Raw genomic sequence first — 25,097 nt, 5'->3', positions numbered from 1 at the left:
TTGTAGTCAGTCATCTGTTTGCAGGGGACAAGACTGAACAATCTACCCGGGGCTACAAGCCCCAGCCACCTCACTGACCTAGTTTTCTTGTGGATTTTGTCTTTATTACACATATCTTTAAACAAATAATTCCTTTTGGTTTTTGCTCATAATTGTTTCCTGGGAATACTAGAATGACCTCCATCAAAGCAGGCATTACTCAGAAGCAGTAAATCTTTCCCAGAAAGCTTTTTGCTAGCTTTTCCTGGGAAGAGAGGGCACAGGGGAGGGTAGGTATAGGAAGACTTTTATCTCCATCCTCCTATGACAGAAAAGAAAACTGAACTTTCTTGCAGTACAAAGTCTGCAAGTCACCCCTATAACATAAATGCCTCTGGTAATCTCAGTGAGTGTTCAGCTGAGCAGAAATGTCAAGATTAAAAGTAATCTCAGTTAAAAAAAATCCCCTTAATCAATCTTTTTATGCAAATTAATGCATTAATGCAACACAGGTATCTATATTTGAGAGCATAGATTAGAATCTGGACAGACAGTTTCAGTTTTCACGAAGATATGTATTGCCTGAGTTTACCTCTTGGCAACTCAATATTCCAAAACCCAAAGACAGACAATGTTACCTGGTCAAAAACTTGTTGGTATCTTGAAAGGTCAACAAATGAAAGTTTAATTTTGAAGCACAGACAAAAGATATCTCACTTCAATGTGTTGTTTTTGTTTTATTGACTTTTATAACAATCTTCACCAAAATGTTATACTTTGCGGACACATCAGAAGCTTCAGTGCCAAATGGCACTGAAAGTCACTGGTCCAGCAAAAGGGTTGGCTAGTTGAACTCTAGGCAATTCCATCAGACCTGTTCTCTGCAGTTTCATTAAGCACCATCACTAGCATACTGCAGGACTGTTTAGCACACAACATGAAACCAGAAGATATTATCTTGGACATGCATTTATTTACCTGTTCATAAAACTCATTGACAATGCCCTCTGTCCACTGTAGATGCAAGTCTTTGCATTTTGCAGGACCATTTATGTCAGCCAGTTTGATACACATTTGGCAAACCAGTAAGCGGTCATTCTCGTTAGTCCAGTCAATCCCAACATCATCATTCACCTAGCAGATAGAGAAAGGAAAAGTATGACAGTAATCCTGGGTAAGAATGCATTCACAGATAAAATTCTGCCCTGGGATATCTTGCTGTTCAGCTACTTAACAAAACCATGATTGCAAGCAGATAAGCTAAGCTGAGGCTGGAATTTACAATGATCTGTGCACTGATCTTTTTATAGATGAATCTGTAAAGAGAAAAATAAGTGAAAAATGATGAATGTTGAGATATATTATGACCAACTAATATTTAGCAAATAATGTCTCAGTCTGAAAGCATTACTAGGAAAATAACTAGGAAAAAACTGAGGGAGTTGGGCTTGTTCAGCCTGGAGAAGAGAAGGCTGCGGGGTGACCTCATTGCAGCCTATCAATACCTGAAGGGAACCTACACCCAGGAGGGGAGTAAACTCTTCAAAAGGGCTGACAACAGCAGGACTAGGGGAAATGGTTTTAAGTTGAAGGAGGGAAGATTTAGGTTGGATGTTAGGGGGGAAGTTCTTTACTAGGAGAGTGGTTAGGCCCTGGAACGGGCTGCCCAGGGAGGTTGTGGATGCCCTGTCCTTGGATGTGTTTAAGGCCAGGTTGGAGGGGGTCCTGGGCAACCTGATCTGAATGTGTATGTTTGGTGGCCCTGCTAGGCAGGGGGGTTGGAACTACATGATCCTTGGGGTCCCTTCCAACCCGGGTGATTCTGTGATTCTGTGATTCTGTGAAAATAGACAAATACAACATTTCCCTAACATTTTCCAAAAAGTTATTAGCCAGTTATTGTACAAAAATAAATTACCATCAAATGACATAGTGATTTTCTTACAGCATGAAGATGGGTGTAACAAACCCACTTCCCTATTTGATATATGTTTTTTTGGAATGGATTCACTTTTTTATCCTTTTTACTTTTTCCTATACCTCCCCACAATAAAATGTGCTATGTACTTTCAACTTCTCTAAAGCCAAAGAGTCTCAGAAAGGTTGAGGTTGGAAAGTGCCTCTCAAATGCATCTTATCCATTCCTTTTGCTCACATCTGGGCCAGTCAGAGCAGGCTGCTCAGGACTGTGTCTAGTTGAGTTTTGAGTATCTCCAGCAATCTCTCTGAGTAACTTTTTACCAGTATATGATCCCTCTCACAGGAAGCAAATCCATTCCTGTTCTTAAATGGGATTTCCTGCATTTCACTTTGGGTCATTGTCACTTGTCCCATCACAAGATAACAACAAGCAGAGTCTGGCTCCATCTACTTCACTCTCTCCACCAAGCAGTTATACACATGGCTGCATCCTATCAACTCCCATCGACTTGTGTATGTCAGTTTATTTAACCTGATCCCATTCACTGAGGATAAGCATTCCTTGCCCCAGACTTTCTGGCAGATCTCAGGGATATGGGATTCCTGAAGCTACATTTTACCTGAAAAGACTGAGGAAAAAAAAAAAAAAAAAAAAAGTGAAGACTTCATCCTTTTCCATCTCTGAACAGTCAATGATATCAACCTTTGCTATTGTTAGTCACATTTTTCCACCTTAGTTTTTCATCTAGTTTATCTCCTAGTGGGGAGGGATTTATTTTACTATCAATTTTTTAAACTCAAATCCCTCCTTGTAACATAGCTTTAAGTTTCAAGCTTGCAATAGTTGAAAATGGACAGAAAGTTGTCCTACGACTAAATGAAACTTAAGTGTTTCCAGTCACCGGGTTCCCTGTCCCATACAACAATGGGTTCTCAATGGTGAGGGTTTTGCCATTAATACAGATGATCTAACAAAACTAGTGTCAGAGAGTAACCTCTCCAATACATTAATATCATGGAAGTGACAGAAAGCGAACTTCCTTCATTATTTCTTGTTGCTATTTTCCAGATTGCAAGCTTTTATAGTAGGAGGATGCTTATGTTACATAAGTTTAGACTGACTTCTACATTCTCTCTGGCTGTGCTCCCAGTACAATGAACTGCAGTTCAGCTACTCAATCAATAACACCATCATTTAGAGCTCAGTTTATCAGAGTAGCAACACCTCCACACAAAGAAACGTGTGAGGTCTGCTGTCTGAGAACACTCTGGTCCAAAAGAGCCTTTTCTAACAAACCACAAATAATCTCTTTTAAGGCAGTGATTACTCAGGGAAAGCTATGGTCGGCCACAAACACTGGTTAGTATTTTAACCTTCTCCTCCACTTTTTATTCCAAGCATGGCCATTTGGATATTCAAACAATCAGGACAAAGAAGGAGGTAAATATCTGTCCTTACAAATCTATAGTGAGTTAGCACAACGTCATACATCAAACTGTTCTCTTATTTACCTTTAGTGTCTCAGGTATCACCATGCTTGGTTACACAGTGATCAAGTCTACTGTTGTCCTGATAGATTTAACGCAATATAGTTTTCAACAGTCATAATTAATGCTTATTGCTCTGCATTTACTGCTGGTCAAGCTTGTCCTCTTCTACAGTTAAGACAGTTTATATCTCTGTCACGGTTTAGCTTATTTGTTGTATTTTCTTTGCTGTTGTTGGTTTTTGTTTGGTTTGTTTTCATTCTTTGCTTACGTTCATAGAAATGAATTATTTTGTCCAAACTGTCAAAACCAAAAATCCAGACAGCCTAAATTCTCTGTGCTTTATTGTCATTGTAGCCCTGACAGATGAGAATCTGCTGGAAAGCTCAATACTTGAAGACAAAATTAGTCAGGTGAAAATGGCCAAGGGATTTAAAAGACAAAGAGAATCCCCTCTAATACCACCAGGGGAATCTGGAACATAAGGAACAGAAGTGCAGAGGGAGATAAGATGTTTATGGATCTCCAAATAAGTTCTCTCTCTACCCTGAACCACAGTTTAAGGCCTTTTTTACACCTTCTTGGAGCCTAACAAAGAGAAATATTAGAGGATAATGAAAAACAAAACCAGTCACACATTTGCAGGCTTCTAACTTTCAGGGTACAGGTCCAGCCTAAGCAATACCACAAGAAAACATTATAGGTATGTCACTAAATCAGCTAGGAGGTCCTAAATGGGAACAGGAAACACACTGTGCTTGGTTTTATTCAAGGAATGAGAAGGCAATACCAGTTCCCAAGCAAATATTATTTAGGTAATGTACTTACAGTTTGCATGAGCAAGGGAGTTTATTAAAGTAACCTGACAAGTGACTATTTCCAATAAACTGAAACTAGATTGAAACTATACAATAATTTTTAAGATATATTCCCAGAGTTGTGATTTTATATTCCCTGAACAGAGTGTAAAGGAAAGATCTCAGTGATCTCAGGGGTATACCTGTTTGGAATAAAGTAAGAGAGATGGATCATCCTTTCATTGCATTCAAATTAGAATTTCAAAATCACTATGATTTCTGTGTTTTGCTAACAGAACAGTATGATTAAATAGATAAAAAGTCACATTAAGTATTCAGATACTATGGAAACTTGGTAATACCTCTGATTATTTTCCCTGAGTGCTAATAACACTTAAAATGTTAGTGAACAGGCGAACAATGCTGGAAAGTGGGATGTAAGTGGGATTTTCATGAAATTGTCCCATATTGCATAATATCCTCAACAGGGTAAATTAGCCTTTCATAATGTCCTTCTGTATGTTATCAACAGAGCCTACCTTAAACCAACTTTGGGAAAAACAAAAACAAACAAAACAAAACAACAACAAAATACCAAACAACCAACCATAAGAAGGAAGCTACGGCACTAAATTGAAACAATTTAAAAATGACAATAGAAGTGCTAGATTAATATTCATTAGAATGCTTTACAGTAGCTGATAACGGTGACAACACTGAAAGGAAATTCAGAAGAAAAAGCAACACAGAAAGCTTCTGAGTCATTTCACTGTGATGCTAACAAGCCCCAGAAACTTTTCTGACCACCCACCAGAAATCCAAATGGATCTTGTTACCTTGGCATTGAATTTGGCAACAAAATCAAAGTGTTTCTTCAGGTCAGTAGCCAAAATTGCCTCGATGACAAGGAAGCGGAAATGCTTGAACTCCACATGGTCGAGGTTGACCAAGAAGTTGTATTCTGGCCTCGACATGAAAAGGTTCCAAGCAGCAGCAGCATGATGGTTCTCCAGGACGGAGCGGTCATTGTACAGCACTGCCTGTGAAAGCAATATGGGAAACAGCTCAGCAAAAAAAACCATTGTGATTCCAGAAATCAATATGATGTGGGTGTAACGAATGAGGGATGTTCAGGTTTGGTTGATCTTAATTTTGTAAAGAATATCCCGGGTTTTCATAATACGATTTTTGCAGAATTAGAAGCAGACAGCTTATCTGCTGTGATAGCTAAAATCTATTTTAAAATCTGGATTTTTCATGCTTAAGAGTCTTTAGTTCCATACTAACCCACATCACCTGACAGTGAATATCTAATATGCTTTTTCATTCGTTTTTAACACATATAAGCTTTATCAATATTATCACATTGCACTTCCCTGTTTTCCAGAGCCAGTCTACTAGCCAGAGTCAGTCTACTAGCAGAGATTACTGTCTCCTGTGTTCGTATCTGACAGTTTTGTCAATACTACTTACTTCAAATTCTGAAGAAAAAAAAAAAAGGAAGAAACTTCAATTTGAAACTCAACATTGCACAACACTCCAAAACTGGTTAAATATTTAAAAGCCAAGATGCATATATCCCATTCTGATAGCAATTTCACTCAGAAATGAAATTGAAAAAGGATGTAGAAAGCAGACTTCATAGGACAACAACAATCTAGGAAGTCTCTTCACTTCAGCAACATTCAGTCTCTTGACTATTTCCTTTATGGAAATATGTTTCTGTGTAAAGTTTTCTACTTTACAGAAATATAAAAACTTCCAGTGTTAAAGCTTTCTTCATTACTTTTCACTTAAATTATATTTTGCTATCTAGAAGTAAAATATTCTACCTTATCCTGAAGAATAGAATCTATTATTTCTCACAGAGATTGGTTTGCTGAAGCAATGTAGGTTTACAGTCTATCTTGCCTAACTACACAGTAATAATTTAATGTACATATATTTTGCTGCCAAGACCCCACTCCTCAAGGCATATTTTTTGTCCAGCAGCACTTCAGCTTTACTGAAAGCTCATACAGGTTGTGGTGAAATCAAATAATATTTATAAACTATATGTACATATATATGTAAGAAACAGATTCTGAATACAAGTGCCCAAAATTTCATGTGATACTAGATTAAAACCAAACAAAATAAAACAACAAAACAACAAAAGAACACAAAACCCAAGAAGGTTCTGAACTTTGTCCATTAATTTCTTCTCAAACTATAGATAATAGTTTGAGAAGAAATTAAAAACTAACTTTTTTGACTTTTAAAAATGAGTTCAGTAATAGTGTGTTTCCCATCAGGCTATTTATCCAGCAAGAGCTTTATCCAGAGTTATTGATGACAAATACATGTTGCAAAGATGAGGAGCATTACTATAAGTTTCTAGACAGAAACTGGCACAAAGCATGGCTAGATGATTTGCCCTTGGTGAAAAAGAAGTCTGGATCCAAGTTAGTGAGTAGATACAGAACTTCTGCATCCCTACCCAACTTTGCACCATCACACCACCTTTCTTTGTTTGTGCACAGAACTATCTTTCAGCACAGTATGCTGAAGCCAAGCAGGTCAGCTATGTAAAGTAAATAAAGATGATCTGATAATTAAGCCAATAAACAGTGACTCAGAATTGCTGAATTTCACTGCCAGCACTGGCAGCAATTTCCATGTAACCTTAGGTAAGTCTCAATTACTAATCTGTAAAACTAAGATGATCTTTTTCTCTGATAGAGGCAGAGAGTAAAGATACATTCATAAAAGATCGCAGCTGTTCATATACTGCAGGAGCAATAGGAAATATTTGTTATGATTGTGCAGAAACTTACTTGTCTGGTGCACATGGCAACTACGCAGGTGGTGGTTTATTTTTATTTGTTTTGTTTTACTGGCTTTTTTTGTTTGTTTGTTTCTTTTTATCTTTCCGTGCCTCACTGTGCAGAATAATATTTCCTTTATTTCCTAGTTACAAATTGTGTCAGTCTTCTCCTTCACCATGACATCTTATCTTCACCTTTCTTAACAGTACCAGTAGCAGAATGTGGTGAGGGTGTGTAAAGAGACTTACTGGCAATCCCCAAGGTGTTTATTTTTGTCACTTTGATAAACTACTTCGATATTTGGTAGAATTGTGCTTAATGCAAGCTGCAGGCACCAGTGACAACTGAAATCTGTCACATTCTGAACTTAACAGTGATGTCTTAATTACCTGAGGAGCACTTGTTGCCACCAAAAAGGCATTAGTCCTTCCTGGATGATCGTAATCATGCATGGCTGCGGCTACGTAAAGAGCCATCAACTCAAGAGCTGGGATGTTGCCAGCTAGGCATCCGTAGCTGTCATCTGTAGGTGTGTATGTCTTCGAAAACACATAACCCATATGGCCGTGAGTGATTCCACTGTCAGAATCTGAATATATACAGAAATAAATACATTTAGAAAATTCCTGACCATTTTTTCTTTTCTTCAGAGACTTACTGAAACATATGGGAACAGCAAAGCAGAAGGAGTGGAGAATTCACAGTAGCTAACTGAAGAATAAACGTGTTCTGACCTGAATGCTTTCCGATGCGTACCTGACCTGGTGCTATAAGGCAAGCAATTGAAAAGGTACAATTTCAGATCTCCCCAGGGATGTACCTCCAGCAGAGGCTGCTTTCAAACTACAAAAAGTACAGACAGAAGTAGTACAGACATGCTGGAGCTCTGTGGGTAACTCGATCTTTGCAACACCTTCACCTAATTGCTTCACCATAAAGATTAGTCTATGAAATACTGTCTGTTCTTAAAGTAGTAGAATAGCATTTATGGATTCAGTAGGTGTAGATGCATGTTTTCCAATCCAAGGTCTAGACTTTTACTTCTTTGCTGCTAATCCTCTTACCAGCCTCTTTTAGAAACAGCTTGAATGTGTCCCTGTCAGTGGCAGATTTTGAGTGAGATGTATTGAATGAATTCATATACAGCTAAAAAGCACTGAACTGCAGGGTGACCTCACTGCAACCTTCCAGTACCTAAAGGGAGGCTAAAAACAGGAGGAGAGTCAAATCTTTGAAAGGGTAAGTAACAGCAGGACAACGGGAAATGGTTTTAAGTCGAAGGAGGGAAGATTCAGGCTGGGTGCCAGGGGGAAGTTCTTTACTGAGAGAGTGGTGAGGTGCTGGAGCAGGCTGCCCAGAGAGGCTGTGGGTGCCCCGTCCCTGGAGGTGTTCAAGGCCAGATTGGATGGGGCCCTGGGCAGCCTGATCTAGTATTAGATATGGAGGTTGGTGACCCTGCCTGCAGAGGGGGATGTTGGAGCTTGATGATCCTTGATGTCCCTTCCAACCCAAGGCATTCTATGATTCTGTGATTATATTTCAAATAACAAACACCAAAATCCCCAAACTTCAATCCCTTTCATTCGACCCATTTCCCCTGATCTGGATGATGGAAGCTGTTATGATACCCCCCTGCTGGTATGATAACTAACAAAATTTTCCAGGAGTAGCAACCCTTTCCACCACCAAAACATCCTGAAGAAATTCACAAATGGTATGTGCGTGCCACAAAAACACCAGCAAAAACGTTGAAGTAGGAATGTTCCCTGTGGAACATTCCAAAACTCCTGCTTTAACAGCAAATCCCTCAGAAGGCCCACAAAATACAGACAGGCCCCCTAGTTGCTATACCTCAAGCTGGAGAAGTTAATACAAAGGTGCAATAAGAAAATATGCTTGTAAGTAACCATCATAAGACAGCAGATGGATGGTCTTGCAAGGTAGTTGCAAGTCTCTTTCTTTGGTGACAGTGAGGAATGGCAAAGGGACACTTCACAACCACCAAGCAACAGTGCATGCCTTCACTTGTGTGTTCCTATGCCTTCACAATAGCAAAATAATGCAGGGTTTGAAGACTTAAAGGTCTACATCTCTTGTAGGAGCAATAGAAAGCACTGCTAATACAGTTTCTTTAAAGAAAACCTATTGTAAAATTCAAATGGTAATAAATGCCTGTTATTAAGAGCAACCACAAAGGTTTGCATTCACACACTGAATATGAAATATTAGGTTTTGGAAGACCAATTCCATTCTCTTCTAAGTTACACAAACATACATTCAGCATCCAATGTGCTACTCTTTATAACAAGTACTGCACTCACTCCTCAGCTGTTGGCTTTCGTCCAGCAAATTTTGTCAAAAGTTTTAAAAATACAACATAAATACTTGTATATTTAAATATACCTGAATCACTCGCTGACCCGTGATCATTAATCACAGTTGGGAGTCCCGGAATGGGCTGAGTAGTAAGGTACCACACGGCATGCAGAACATCAGTTGCGTGGATTCGATTGTGATCTGTGATACAAAACAAATGACCTCACTATTAAACATGAATATTTCTGACAGAGGGAAATCAGCACCATCTAGTGGGTACTGCATGGCAGTCAACTGAGCCAGAGACAAATCCAATGTTATCACAACCATGAAAAACAGCTGTATTTTGTAAATGCTCAGCTTTTCTTTTACCATAGATGAAGCAAATTTAATTCTGAGTCTTTGTATCAGTCCAGAAAGAGAAAAATATCAGCAGAGCTCTTTGCAGAAACTGCAAAGAAAGTATTAAACAATGAGCCTTCTAGCTCTATTCCTCACCCCAGTGGCTGCTTTTGCTAGTTAAATGCCACTGAGTTGAATATTCACTGTTAACCTCTCATTTCAATGAAATCAGTTGAAAGCTCATCCTCTTCAGTAGCCAGATTTCAACCTACTTGCAAATGGTAGCTCCACAAAATCAAGCTCAGGATATGTGCATGTTGCACAGTTAAACCAGGTTCTTCCTGTGTTTTGCTGACCAGAGATTAAGAGCTCAGGCCCCAGCTCCTCTGGCTTGCTACAAGTTCTCTTTGAAGAAATGAGAGATAATTCACTACAAAGCTTTTCCTACAAATCCTTCAAGACCAGATAAACAATCCTATTATCAACACAAGTAACTGAAAAAAGAATTGCATGCTAGTTCACCATAGAGCATCATGAAAATATACACTGACAAGAGCAAACATGATGCTTGAAGAGGAGTAATACTGCTGCACCACAACCATAGCTTACATCTGGGGTAGAATCACTGAAAGACAAGTATTTCAACTTGCAATTTAGGCTAATTTGAGGCAGTATAATTATTAGATAATACTCTTAGAAATCTGCTTTTCCGAATTATGATCTGCACGTTGGCCACAACAACCCCATGCAGCTCTATAGGCTTGGGGATGAGTGGCTGGATGACTGTGAAGAGGAAAGGGTGTCGGTTGTGAAGGTTGGAAAGGGTGTTGACTGTGAAGAGGAAAGGGGTGTTGGTTGATGCTCAGCTGAACATCAGCTGACGGCGTGCCCAGGTGGCCAAGAGGGCCAACGGCATCCTGGCCTGCATTAGAAATGGTGTGGCCAGCAGGAGAGGGAGGTGATCATCCCACTCTACTCAGCACTGGTGAGGCCGCACCTCGAGTATTGTGTTCAGTTTTGGGTCCTTCTCTACAAAAAGACATTGAGGCCCTGGAATGTGTCCAGAGAAGGGCAATGAAACTAGTGAGGGATCCGGAGCACAAGTCTTATGAGGAGCAGCTAGGGAGCTGGGATTGTTTAGTCTGGAGAAGAGGATGCTCAGGGGAGACCTCATTGCACTCTTCAACTTCCTGAAGGGAGGCTGTGATGAGGAGGGGTTTGGTCTCTTCTCCCAGGCAATGAACAGGACCTGAGGAAATAGTTACAAGTTGTACCAGAGGAAGGTTAGATTAGACATGAGGAAGAACTTTTTCTCTCAGAGAGTGGTCAGGCACTGGAATGGCTGCCAGGGAGGTGGTGGAATTGCCGTCTCTGGCAGTGTTCAAGAGGTGTCTGGATGAGGAACTACGAGATATGGGTTAGAGGCTTGTGGTAGCAATGGTAATGGGAGGACTAGATGATCTTGCAGGTCGTTTCCAACCTTGAAATTCTATCACTCTATAAAGTCAGCCTAGAATTCTACCTGCCAAGGGCAGATGGATGTAATACACTAACATTTATTATATTTACAGTTTGCAGTCATTTTGCTCACTAAATGCGGGCATAATGTCATGCCACTTGACCGTAGTATTTACCCCTAACTTTTATCTCTTGCTCTCCTGTGATCCTTCCCTTTAAATATTTGTTAGTGATCATGAGCTACAATTCTTTAATTATTTTTGTAACAACAAAACAGTAAGCAGCATAGGAATGGATATATTTTGGAAATAAAAAAGGAAAATAAGGAAGAGATCTCCTTCCTGTCTTTCTTGAAGTACTAATATCCTCATGCAAAATTGAGTTCTGCACAGGGTTCTAAAGCTTTTCTGTAGGATAAAGGCTGGATGAACATCTTGTGAAACCTGTACTAATTTAATCCAACTGGAACGGTCATTTTTCAGTTCAGAAACCAGACAAAAAGACTTGTTTAATCAAAGCAAGTTGTTTTGTTTTCTACTCCTTCACAGAAATGAAAAGTTGGAAGGTAAATTAGTTATGTATTAGAAAAAATATTTGGCTGTAACATGAAATACACATAAGAAAAGCCACATAAATGGAAGGCTAGATTCACAAAAATTCCTGAGCCCCTGTGAGTAGAGAAGTGTTGAAAGTTGTTGAAAACAAAGAGGAAAGATTGCCGGACATTCATATACAAGGCCTCAGGCTATAATCTGCTGTTTATAATCCCTCTCAGATTCAAACACAAGGAAAGATTTGAAATTTGTTGTCCCACTTTCCCAACAGAGAGTCCAAACCAGCTGGATGGAGGGCATTCTGACACAGCTTGCTTTCAGTTCCTCACTGTTTAGCTGTTCCAATTTATATTTAATATTTTAAGAGTGAGACTACATAAGTTGCACCAATTTTTCAGACATTTTTCTGGGAGGTGGGAGTAAATAGGGTGTCCTATATTTCTCAGCACAGGGTTTATTTGCCAGTTAACAGGGCGGTAACTCCCTCTCTTCTCCAGAGAGAAAAATAGTCTTTCACGGTTGAAGTGTTCTTTAAGTTAGATTTGAATTAGCAAATACTTTGGGGATGACTGAAAGCAGTGAATAAATGATTCACACTGAAAAATACTAGCCTAGGTGTAGTCAAAGAAGAGCAGGACGCACCCAACTACTTCGTCTACCTTTTCTGCTTTACAAAGCATGTCTATTTTGATAACATTGCACTATTTCTGTAAATAGTAAAAAATCCAAATCTCCCACGGAGGGAATGTTTCAGTGAACTCCAGCTAGGACAGGGGTACGCTTGCATCATCAGAAAACATGTCATCAGAAAACTGTTCTTTGTATATATGGTAGTTCCATGTGGTTGCAAGCTTGCAAAAATATTTCCCATAAATTATTTTTAAACAACATGAAACAGTAAATGCAATGAAAGAGGATGAGTGAGCTTATGGAATAAAACTAGCCTCTGACTAAATAGCCATCTATTTGTCAGTGATGGAGCAGAAGTCAGGAAAAATATTCCTCTCTTAGTAATCAAGAAAACATGAATGATTTCATGCATACAGTACGGTCAGCTATTGCTATTTAGCTTTTCAAACACCCTTTTCTATTATTTATTTATGTTAGACTGTATGGGGCTGCTGAATCATGGCCTGAATCTCTGATTAATCACCTGAGGCAAGCAATGAGTCAGCCATGGGAGTGCAGGTGAAGACAATTCACCTGTGCTGCAGGAAGGGGTGGAGCCTGGCTCCACCTCTCCTAGACCCATTTAAGAGCTGGCTACCAGTGGGGAAGGAACTCTTCTGGAGATCTACTCCACTGGAGTTTCCTATGCAAGCCCAGGATAGGGTGAATGTCCTTTTCTGCTCTAGTATAATAATTATATAAGCCAAGCTCTCAATATACTGTATCATCTGTATATTCATTGATTGTATATAGACACTGCACAACTGTCTTCTGAAACAATGTATGTGGAAAGTGTATGATCTCCTTCATCATATAAGAAGGTTAATAAAAAAGGACATCTTCTTTAAAAAAAAGGAGTACCTGTTGTAATAAGAGGAAAAAATGCTTCAATAACTAAGTGTATGGAAAATACCCAAAGCTTTAAGGAAGTGCTACTATCTGCTGGGAATGTTTACTTACAAGGTATCTCTCGGTATCCACATTCCAAGGCATGGAAGTAGTTCATAAATTCCCTCACTGGAATTTTAAAGGTTTCAAACAACCCCATGTCTTCAAAAAGCCGGTATGATACCTGGGGAAAAAAAAGAAAAAAAGAAACGGCATTCTGTTAAGTTGCCCAGAAAGAATCTAAAAATTACATATAAAAACCGTTCTGCCCAATCATCCCACAAAATTCTGCTTTCTTGGTAGTATTTTATCAAGCACGTAATCTGATCCATCTATAGCAGCAGCTATTTGCATTTCCGTAGCACAGACAAACAGACAACTTATCACTACTAAACTGTTCTTGTTCCTTCAATACATCCTTCCAGATGTTCTTCTCTTCCTTTCAGGCACATGGATCTCCCACAGTCTGCAAGCACTTCAGAAGCATACACACAGGCAGATAGCCAGAGCTCCTTACTGTCTTGGGAAAATTTCCCCACAAACTTCTTCAAGAAGCATTCGTGAGTCAATTCATTTCCCAGAAAAAGAGGGAGTAAGTGAAAGAATGAGAAACAGGACATAATGATTTGGGTTCTCAGCATCATCTCCTTCCTTTACTTCCCATTTTGTCAATCAAATGGGAAAAATGACTTTACGATTTCAGTGGCAGCAAGCAGCTTAGAGTTGCTGAAGACATCCAAGAGAAGATACATCAAAAAGGAGAATGTGATGACTGAGTGAGGGGGTGTTCAGGAGAGATGCAAGTTCAGAAATGCAGACAGGAGCAACTGCAAAATGGACAAAATGCACAATACACTTGAACTTAGAAAATAATGGTACATTTTAAAATTACTGTATCACTTCTTAACTTCTTTCATAGATCAGACCCTGAAGTCTTTCAGCTTCTTTATTTATCTACTGCTGTTAGCTAAATATTGTCCCTTTCATGCCATTTATCAGGTAATGGTCTGTCTAGAGCTAAACAACTTAAGACACATTTGAAAGGATGAGTGCTATACTGATAAGAAATTATTACAAATTCTGCTCTGAGTTTCACACCCTAATGTAAACCAAATGGCTATCCACAGCTATTTTCTACTGTACACCACATATATAAACTGTGACCTGTGAGAAGTTCCTTCCGCAAGTTTAAGGAATGGATCTTCCCCCTCTACTCTGTGCTGGTGAGGCCACATCTGGAATACTGTGCCCAGTTCTGGGCTCCTCAGTTCAGAAAAGAGGGATCTCCTAGAAAAAATCCTGCAAAGGGCCACAAAGATGATTAGGGACCTGCAGCATCTCCCAGATGAGGAAAGGCTAAGAGACCTGGGATGCTTCAATCTGGAGAAGAAAGGGCTGAGAGAGGATCTCCTCACTGTTTATACGTATCTAAAGTGCAAGAGTCAAGTTGATGGGGGCAGACATTCTGGAGGTGAGCAACAATGGGACAAGGGGCAATGGGCACACACTGGAACACAGGAAGTTCCGTACAAACACAAGGAAGAACTCCTTTGTTTTGAGGGGGACAGCACTGGGACAGGCTGCCCATAGAGGCTGTGATGTCACCCTCTCTAGAGATATTCAACACCCATCAGCACACCGTTCTGTGTCACCTGCAGTAGGGAACACGCTTTACCAGGGGGTTGGACTTGATGATGTCTATAGGTCCCTTCCAACCCATACGATTCTGTGATTTCCAATGTTCTATATTTAAATAGATGCAGTCTACAAAGGAGGGAGACATCTCAGGTGAAAACCAGTAGTGTCATTTCACAGAAGGAAAAGAAAATGTGAGGCTGTAAAAGGCAAAACTGGGATCTTGCTCTACTGAGGCAGAACCAAGAGGCTGTCTTTATGTGTAATTTGGATTAGAAGGCACATAGAATCCTGCTAATCTATCTGGAATGGTGGTTGAAGTGAATTAGTCCTGATTCAACCTTTCTCATACATAGAAATAATGTATTTCACACACCAGTCTTAGATCACTGAATGATGAGCTCCATGTTTTGTGCTAAATGTCTCTGTCCTCAGAGGGGAAGGATAAAGAAATATTAACCTGCAAGACCAAACTTTACAGTGCTACTCCACCAACACTGAACAGGGACCTTAAGTAAAACATGTAATAAAAGCATGGTTTTTTTCCCTCCCCTTGGATTTTCTGGGGAGAACTCTGCAGCTGGTGAGAAAATAAGCAGGTTGTGATGGATATGAATGGTAGCTCTTCCCCGTGACCCACGAGTGAAATGGCATTATTTTCTCTGGTCATCAGAGAAAATGCCAATCAAGTCATTCAGACACATAATCGTTTAGACCCACAGCTGTGGTGCAGCCCCCACAACCTAGGGGACACAAGCCTTGAAGAAGCTGTGACAATGCCCGGCCACTTCATATTGTATGCTCTCACAGCCTCCTCCCTTCTGCCTCCATCTTCTGTTTGTCTCTGCTACAGATGCTAATGCTTGGGTGAATCATTTATAACACAGCTACCCTTCATGCTGCTGCCTGAACAGGAACAAGTGCTTCTCCCTTATGATTTCTAATGGAAGCTTTTTTAGAAGTGGGGATTGTCATTCATGCATACCTCCTCTCCTGGGTGTAAGGGGCATACATTCAAGTCTCAGAGGACTTGTGCAAGGTTTAGGTTAGCATTTCCCTACTCCCCCCATCCTTGCTGCAGTTTTTCTCTTCAGAAGTCATGCATGATTATGAGATGTCCGAATATTCCTCTTTGCACTCTATCTCAATGCTGCTGATGTACATAAATTGCAGGAGTACCACCAATGTTTTGTATTTCTCGGGGCTTTGCAATAAAAGCTGGAGAGAGATCTTGACCTTAGCCTATCCTTTAACACATCCTTTATTTGCTTTCCAGAGTTTCTCTTCTGCAGGTCTTTATTTATGTAGGAGTTGTAAGAACTGTGACTGAAAGCATTATCTAACTTTATGGCCTGTTGTGAAGCACCATCTCAGTTGGAAGCTTTGCTGTTCCTTTCTGAAATTAGATTGGTATGCAAATTCCTCCCTAACCCCTATTATGCATATTGGTTAGTGCCATGTTTAGGGTGCTTTCCACTGTATTTTGCATAGATGCCTCTATGGCCACCAACTGGTTCAGGGTCTTTTTATATATCTAAATAAATTTAACATTACTAAAAGAAGAAACAGACATCCCAAGCAGCTTTAAAGTCGCTATGCCAGCATTTGCTTTCTAAACTGAATGCCTCCCTAGAGGCACATGTCAACTCCACTTTGTTCCATCTCATAAATTTAACCTAGCAAGACAAACATAGTTAATTCAGCTTGTTAATTTACTTATTTTTTAGTGGATGAGTCCACTTAATGGCAAAAAGCAGAGAATAAATCATTAGAGCTTTTGTTTTCCTTTGTTGATACTATCCAGCATTTTGAAATGATACAAGAAAAAGACAATACGTTTTATCTGCAGAAAACAAATTGCTTATTTTGGATCTCTTACTTCTGAAAATAATTTTGTTAGGAACATCTTAGTAGGTGGAGGAAAGAACAATAGAAATTATCGTTATTTTAAGAACAAGGTTGAACTTGCTACATTTTGCTCTAAGACAGTGGGAGTTGTTGTGAACAGCTGCTACAGAAGATGGTAAATTTTCACAAATATTACTTATTTATGCTTCTCTATTCAATTTCATAGGCCTCATTTTGTGACACTGCAACAGTGAGAATGTACACAGAACAATATGTTCAAGAAGAAAATGTTCATAAACAGAGTGTGGAGTCTTAATGAAAAGCCTGGGCAGCAGAAGGAAATTGTCCTGAGAGGTACAGAATTCCATGCAACTTGGTAAAGTGTCTAAGACCTACACAAGTAGCCAGACAAAGCTAGAAGAAACTTTTGTTCATTCAAACTGCTAGTTATGACACTAGAAATGTTTCTATTTTTCTTTATGTTTTATTCCTGAGTCTGTAAGATGCTCTGCTGCTAAACAAAATCATGACAAAGAACATGTAGAAGAGAATGTTAATCACGTGCCTCCTGCGTATCGCACGGCTGTCTCGATCAATGGTGAATATATACCAATGCCCATATCCAGCCACAGTTTGCCTGTTTCTCCAAAACTAACCTAGAGAGTTGGTAGGCTGGGTAGGTATATATGGTACTTGAAAAATACAGAATGATAAAAGGCAGCCCATGCTCTCAGATCTGACCGACTGGCCGCTCTGCTTGTGTGTGGGTGTTAATTTTCCCACATACCAATAAACAAATACTTCTTTCCAGTGCTCATCGCTACATAATACCTTGTAAAGTAATACTATATCAGTCTCCTGTGTTTTTTTTTTTTTTTTTTTCTCTTCACCATCCTAAATATAATTCCTTCATTTTCCATTTAATGAACTTTAATACCTCAATTAGAGAAAAAAATGTCAATATGCTAGGAAAAGGGAAACCACAGAGCAGAGTTCAGCCAAGAAACTGATTATGGAATTGATACCAACTGTGCTGATTACAGAAGGGCTGTGTCAGTATCTGCATTCAACATAGAGAAGGGAATGAAAAATCAACATCTGAAAAGAAAGAGCAGAAGGCTCTCACATCCCCATTCATAGAAAATTAGTTTTACAGAATAATGATCTTAATTTACTACCAAAATATTCACTCTTTAAAGGTGAGGAAATATAGCAAAGACTATTTTTTTCCCCACTTCTTGAAACCTTACTTTCTTGCACTGCCTGACTGAAGTCTCCAATATAGAAAAGGATTTCCTGCATTAAAATGAGTATTTTTACTGTTTAGCTCTCCCACAGTGGACCCCATAAGAAATCCTTTCACAAAATACTTGGTAAGGGATGAAAGCAGATCCTGCAGATAGGTAAGGATGTTCAAAAGGGTTTATGTGAACTTGTTTGTGAACAGAAGCAGAGAGAATAGGTATCTAGCTTTTTTTTTCTTTCACATTATTAAACTAAAAGTGATGAGAATTTAAAAGTAAGAAATTTATTGACAAGGAATTCACATTGTCAGCTCTAGTTTACGTATCAGAGATCATCATTTATAGGATAATCAGCTTATGGGTCTTAGCACTATGTCAAATAAATCTCAATAATCTAGCGAGTCATCACAGATGAGATGTCATTCTTACCTGACTGAGAATCCGACCACATTTCTTTCCAATTTTTTCTACCAAATCGAAGATTGGGAAGTTCCAGCTGTTAAGCTGCTCCATTAGAGGATCCAAGTTGTCCATAACCAGAGGCTCAGGAGCGAGTACAGGCTTGTCCTATGCCAGAAAATAGAATAAAATAAATTTCAGTTCTGTGAAGCAACTCATGCAAAAAATTTATGTTCTGAAAAACTAAGGTCATGTTAGAATCATTTCTAAGCCAATGGTGTTTTATTCAGCTCAGCAGAGCTGTCCTCATTTCTACCAGCCCTGCAGCTAGACACTCTTTTATAATTTGTTTCGCTCACATGGATAGGAAATTCTGTATTATGAAACATCAGTCTCTGAACTTATCCATGACAGACATTCATTCATTCATTCATTCATGGGAACCATTCATTCATTTCCAACTGAGTTTTCTTCATTGTAAAATTTGCTGCAGTACAGAGGGGAAAATGTTCAGTTTCTCCTTCTGCATCAGGACACATCCATTACAGTCTATCCTGGTTAATGGAGCATGTTGTTAGGGAAGACTTACCAAATCGAGACCACCACTTTCCAGGCCTGCAAACAAAAGATGGGGTACTCCCCTACTATCACATTTCTCCTGAACACTTCCTTGTATTTCTTTACTTCTATGAAACTGTAAATGAGTAAATATCTCAGGAAAAATGCCTGCTTTCAGCATGTCCAACTCCGATTCAACAGATTAGAACGATTTTTTCAAGAGGTCAAACCAAGTTAAATTTGTTAATCCAGTTGTACAGCAGATTGTAAAAAAAAAAAATAACCTCTGAATCAAATTCACAGCTGAATACAGCAGTTGTGAGAAGATCAACACTTGTCAGTGTTCTTACGTTCAAGACATCTGATGATGATGATATCATGCAGGAAGTGTTCACTTATTTTAAACGAAGGCTCGCTATATATTATCAAGATTGCAAGGCCATTGAGAAGGTGAAGTGGCTGAGCAGGAAGACAGTACATCATGCTGGTAGTCTGAGATGGTCATTTCTTTTCCTTTCGATCTATTCCCCTTAAAGGCAACACTAACACAGAAGCCAGATGCTTCACAAGTGCCAAATGCCAGATCCATAAGCTTATACTAATTCATCAAAATATATGGTTAGCGCCTCACAGGTGGTCAGTGCTTAGAAGCTACTAAAAGATATGAGCATAATGATTTTTTTTTTTTGCTTTAAATCATGGACTAAATCTGTTGCTGCCCTAGAGGGTTATTTATTTTTTCTTCTTTCTTCTTTTTGTGAGATTCTGCATACATTCAGCCAGTATGGACAACAGAATTTAAACAAGCTACCTCAGGTGGTATCAAAGGATGCAGAATGATGGTCTCAGGTGCATACGTCCTACAGACAGACCCCTTCCGTGCCTTTTCTTTGGAGCAATCTGCTTCATCATCATTTTGTACAATATCACTGCTGTCACTGTTGTTGGTCTCATAGTCAGAAGTGGCTTGCGCAGGATCATCTAGAAAACAAGTAACAAAGCTGGTTGTATGAACAGCATGGACTGCAAGAATGTCATCCTGTGACCTTCTGAATATTAACAGGATCTCTGACTCATAATACATCTGTGCTGCTTGGCTGGGTCTAAAGTTGAACAAGCTGTCCAAAGGTATTAAAGCATATATCCTGCAGAGTGTAAAAAATTGGAACAGAGACTGAAAACCAGGAAAAATTTTGATGGCCATTATTTGTGCTGGCTAGCTTAGATTAAACCGTATGGGAAACCATATTTATTTTTGCAATGTATCTATATTCTTCATGAGACTTTTCCAGGGGTTGAACAAGCAAGAAAGGAAAGAAGCTTCAAAGGCAGTTTGTATGGTCTCACCTTCATATGTTTTCTTTCTGTGAGATTGAGGCATATCTGCCCTTTCAGTGAACAACTATTACATTTTAAAGGATGAGAAGCTTTTGTTCAACAAAGAATTACCTGTTCTATTTAGGGTGTGGGTGGTACCATCACTCCTATCTAGTGTACCATCACCAGCTTCTATTTGGTTGTAGGGTCTGCCGCAGCTGAAACAACATCAAGAAACATACACAATATAAAGACCACGTGCATTGGATAGTCTTATGGAAAAAGAATTCCTGCTGGCAATAAATGATTAAGTCATATATTGCAAGCTATGGCATCGACTGTATTCTAAAGACAAAATTATAAGAGTGAGCTGAAGTTTTACTGGAAGACAGAAATGGAAAAAGACAGGTTTATACCTTATATTATCCGACCAATGCAATTAATTTGTGTTGCCTACAGTTAAACTATACGACACCTTTTAAATTTATAAGTTTACCAGTACAAAACACACAAACAAACAAAAATTTGTACTATTTGTACTACAGCTGCACTATGAGCATGGATTAAAGAGTGAAAATTTGCCAGAATGCCGTACAATGCTATATAATTGCATTTCAACATCATCACGTTGTTTCTCTGTAATAATGCAGAAAGTTATTTTGCCATTACTGCAGTGACAACAAACCAACTATAGCAGAACAAAGTGGGAGTGTGGGATAGAATACAAGGTGACTGATTTGGCATTCAGACATTTAGCAAAAAAAACCAACAACACAAAAGAATTTGCTTAATCGCTGCCAGAACAGACTCTGTGGGAAGGACTGTAATAGTAAGGCTTTTCCAAATGCCTGGCTCTTTATTTCCACTAAAATGCTTTATTCTTTTTGTGTGATTCCCTTTAAGCAGGAGTACAGTGCTAGCTGGAACATCTCAGGTAACGATGTTCCATTCTTCCTGATGCAAGAATGTTTAGAAGCATTATAACAAATTTTCCCATGTTGACATTTTAACATCTTTCTCTAGCTTTACTTCATATTTTGTGGTACAAATAGTCTTTGCAAAGAGAAAATTTAAAAAAGTATTTAAGTTGGTAAATCTTCAGACTAGAAACATTACATCATTGTAAGAGCACCATACAAAAATGGCTGAAATCCTATTTGTCAGGGTCATCAAAAACATATTCTGGAATTTGGTACATCCTGCAATCATGAAGATCTGAAAGAATTTAAAATAAAACTACAAATCCATGTTATCACTGACCATAAGGTCAGTGATAACAAGCCAAAATGTAAATAAGAACAGAGCCTCTGACTGGTTGTGTCACAAGGCTTTAGTGTTATTATGAACGCACCTTTTTGCTTTCAGATCACATAGAAATTCATACTTATTTAGTATGTGTGGCCCAAACAAAACACTTTAAACCAATCCCCTTTACATGTAGGGATTATAATATAGTTCTTAATCACAGCATTTTTGAACATTATTTCACTAGATACCTGCCTCACCCACTAAACAAAATTAAGAGACATGACTTAAACATTATTTTAACAGCATTGCCTAGTACATGCTCATGTTTAATAACACCTTCACATTTGGTTGTCTTATCATATGTCACTTTGTCTGAAAGCAAAACTGCTGATGGAATCAGATCCATCGCCTGAATGGATCTGATTCAAAGCACAGAATCCATTGAGAGTTTATTACCTCTGTGGTTGTTGTTGAGGGAGGGAGTTGATTTGTTGGTTGCAAAGGCTTGCCAAGTTGGTATTACTTTGCAGCAAGGCAGGTTTTTTGCAGTAAATATAGAACACCACGTACCACGAATACAGCAGTCTACACTGTGAAAGCTCAAACATGGTGCCTGCTGGCTAGCCAATACTCACAAACAACTTACTACTAAATTAAAAGTAACAACTAAAAGGTAAGATCAATTTGAAACTGTACTGGAGCCAGCTTCTAAATACCAGTGTTTACAGCTATTCTGAGCTGGACATATATTGAAAGCTCCAGTAGCCTAATTTGACAAATCTAATAACGAGACGCCTTAAAGTGTGAAATTAAACCATTACTGTAACTCATGGCAGTAAGAGGAACTCAGCAGCAGGTGAGTTCTGAAAAAAATCCCAATGCCACATAATCTGACTCTACTTAGGGAAGACAAGTTCCATTCCTGAGCCAGTCCTCCAAATTCCTTATTCTTCAGGCACTGCTGGAACACTTCTATCAGACAGTAGGCAGAGGGTTATAGGCCAGCAGATTTTAAACTCTAGCAGTTATATTTTTGTATCTAACCTCAGGTGCCTGTTTTGAAAGACTTGGCCTATAACCTCAAAGTGGTTGCTCATGTTGGCAGCATGGCATGAGAAACTCAAGCTATTAGCACGAAATCCAACTTTCAGGTCTGAAAGCTACTGATGAAGCATTCGTTCATGAAGCAGACATGTAAAAGCTGTATGTAGCTAACAGTCTTTCACTGTAAAATCACTTTGTAGCAGCAACCTACACAATTACACACTGAGAACTGCTTAAATATATCAATACTGTAGCAGATTACAAGAACTTGTACATGCATCTAAAGTTTGTGAGACAATGTCAAATGATCCAACATATGTCAAACTACCATCTTACCTGCTGCAGATGACAGAGGGGCTGATGTTAGGTTCTGACAGGCTAGGTGCACTCTGAGTAGCAGTTAAGACTTTGTGTGGTTTTAAACCTTGCTTGGTGTCAGTATCTGTCGAGTCTGGAAATGACACAGAAGATGTCTTTCCGGTAGGACTTGTAGCAGGCGTCCCTTGAAGAGGTGAATGGCATGGAGAGGTGAGTGGTGAAATATTTGGTGGGATACCTGGCAAGAAAAGAATCTTGTCAATTAACAGTAGCAGTAGATGGTCAAGTTCACTGAGTGCACAAATAGTGCTCTTTTAATACATAAGCAGAAGCATAGCTTCCAAAATGAAAAATAGAGAAAAAACTCTCCTCTACTCTCAGCCAAGCTGATGGCTGTCACAGAATGATGAAGCTCCATTACTATCAGCTGCTTTCACCTGCAGAAGATTGTGCTCAAAGCATTCTCCCTACTGGGTAGGATAAATAAAGTAGAAGGCATGAAATGAAAAGCATGCATTGGGAACGTCACTACTGGTATCAGTACGTTCTAGTAACAGAAGCACCAAACTCCAACAAGCCAGTCCCCAGACTTATCTACAGATTCTCCTCGCTTTACTGTCTTCATCTGTACAGAAGGGACAAGAATGGCTAACCCACATTCTCAGCAAATTTGGATTTCTACATGTGAGATTATTAGCAATATATAGAGAATAATAATTAAAAAAGCAATTCTTAGTAATTATACATTATGTTAATACAAAATATTCTACTTATGGTGCCATTTCTGCATTCCTTCCTGATTCTGGCCTCTTTTGATGCACTTTGAATTTATTTTCAATTATGTCTTCCTCACAATGGAAAACTCATAACCATTATCTGTAACACATCGTATTGTACTGCTGATCTAGAATCTAGTAATATTCACATGTGCAAACATTAGCACTGTTCTTCCTGTCTTCAATTCTATCTCAGCACCACTCCAAAATGAAATGCATCAGTGAACCCAGTGCGTGATATAAATTGCTGCTGTTTCTCCAAATCCAACTTACATTTTCTAGTCTCAGACAAAATGGTTCCGTTACAATAAAGCATAGGGGTGCAAAAAGCATCTCTCTTTAATGGAAATGCTTTTAAGTAGGCATACCTCATGAACTCAGTTCTAAAGTCTGTAGGAACTCAACCTCAGCTCATCTACCATGTTCATCTCCAGAGTTGAATAATGTAAACTGGGAGCTTTAACTGGTTTCATGCTTGAACTGTGCCTGCTATCTAAATGCATTCCAGGCACAATTAACTTAGAATGAGGCCGTATGTTGGCTTAAGTTGGCAGGATATATGTCTATAGTTCCAATGCTTTCTCCTGATAGCTTAATGAGACGTGAGGTTAAAATATGATTTCTGTTGCCCATCGATGAGTAATAAATAATCTTTGACAGTTGCTAAACTTTAATTTTGAGATATTCAACATCATCTAAGTTTTTGATTACAGAATTTCCTCGGAAAACAAGATTCATGTTGCTGTCTTAATTCAGTGATTTCCACGAAGATAATATACTAGTTCTGAGATCAGAAAGCTACAGCCTATGGAGCAGTTAAAAAGTTATCCAATGGTCATGACATGGAAATTTAATTAAATTACAGGAATTTTATTTCTGTATAGATAAAGTTCTGTAATAATAATCTGTAAATAAAGCTCTGTTTCACAGCTACTGAGATCTGCTTTCTATCTGACAAAAATATGTTTTAAAAACGCTTCTAAGCCTTCTAGTCGAACAAGAGATTAAGTTGGATTTTTAACTATATTTGAGGTATAAGCTATCAGGTAACTTTTATGACTGCCACAGAATGCAATATATGTATCTTTCAACAACTTAACGCAAGTTTCAGAATTCATACATTGACTTTCACAACAATATTTCTAATCACAGCCAGTTCTCTTTTGCTAGTCTGGACTCCTGTCATTTGAACATTTTCCTACCAGGGTAAGTAAAACAAAGAAACAAAAATAAGCTATTTAGAATAATCTGACATTTAAGAATTTCTTGCCAAAAGTGAGAGAAAACGTCTTGCTATCAGAAGTAACAATCAAAGTAAGAGAAGATGATGAATGACATATATTTTTTTTTAAGTGTATCCATCTGCAGAAATTTTTAACATTCAGAGTTGAAGAAATAAAACAGTAACTTTGATACAATGTGAAATTATACTTGAGAATTTTGCCAAAACACATATAGCTAGCAGTACTTTAAAATACTATGCTTCCAAGCA

At 38.7% G+C, this 25,097-nt stretch overlaps 1 protein-coding gene across 4 annotated transcripts in view; it reads right to left on the bottom strand.

Annotated features, from left to right (window-relative positions):
- The window catches only part of PDE3A (phosphodiesterase 3A), a 242,932-nt gene that overhangs the window by 10,372 nt on the left and 207,463 nt on the right, over positions 1-25,097 (bottom strand). For all 4 annotated transcript variants that reach the window (XM_048933942.1, XM_048933944.1, XM_048933943.1 and 1 more), the window contains 9 exons: positions 22,848-23,067; positions 20,352-20,437; positions 19,714-19,883; positions 18,375-18,512; positions 13,291-13,402; positions 9,395-9,508; positions 7,381-7,580; positions 5,021-5,224; positions 958-1,113 (listed from right to left, as the gene is read on the bottom strand). In XM_048933942.1, the coding sequence (XP_048789899.1) occupies positions 958-1,113; positions 5,021-5,224; positions 7,381-7,580; positions 9,395-9,508; positions 13,291-13,402; positions 18,375-18,512; positions 19,714-19,883; positions 20,352-20,437; positions 22,848-23,067 (1,400 nt within the window). The remainder of the gene's footprint in view (positions 1-957; positions 1,114-5,020; positions 5,225-7,380; positions 7,581-9,394; positions 9,509-13,290; positions 13,403-18,374; positions 18,513-19,713; positions 19,884-20,351; positions 20,438-22,847; positions 23,068-25,097) is intronic.

This window comes from Lagopus muta, chromosome 1 (genome assembly GCF_023343835.1).
Source record: "Lagopus muta isolate bLagMut1 chromosome 1, bLagMut1 primary, whole genome shotgun sequence".
Taxonomy (NCBI): domain Eukaryota; kingdom Metazoa; phylum Chordata; class Aves; order Galliformes; family Phasianidae; genus Lagopus; species Lagopus muta.
The sequence above is the reverse complement of the archived record's forward strand: the minus strand, read 5'-3'. Positions and strand labels throughout refer to the sequence as shown.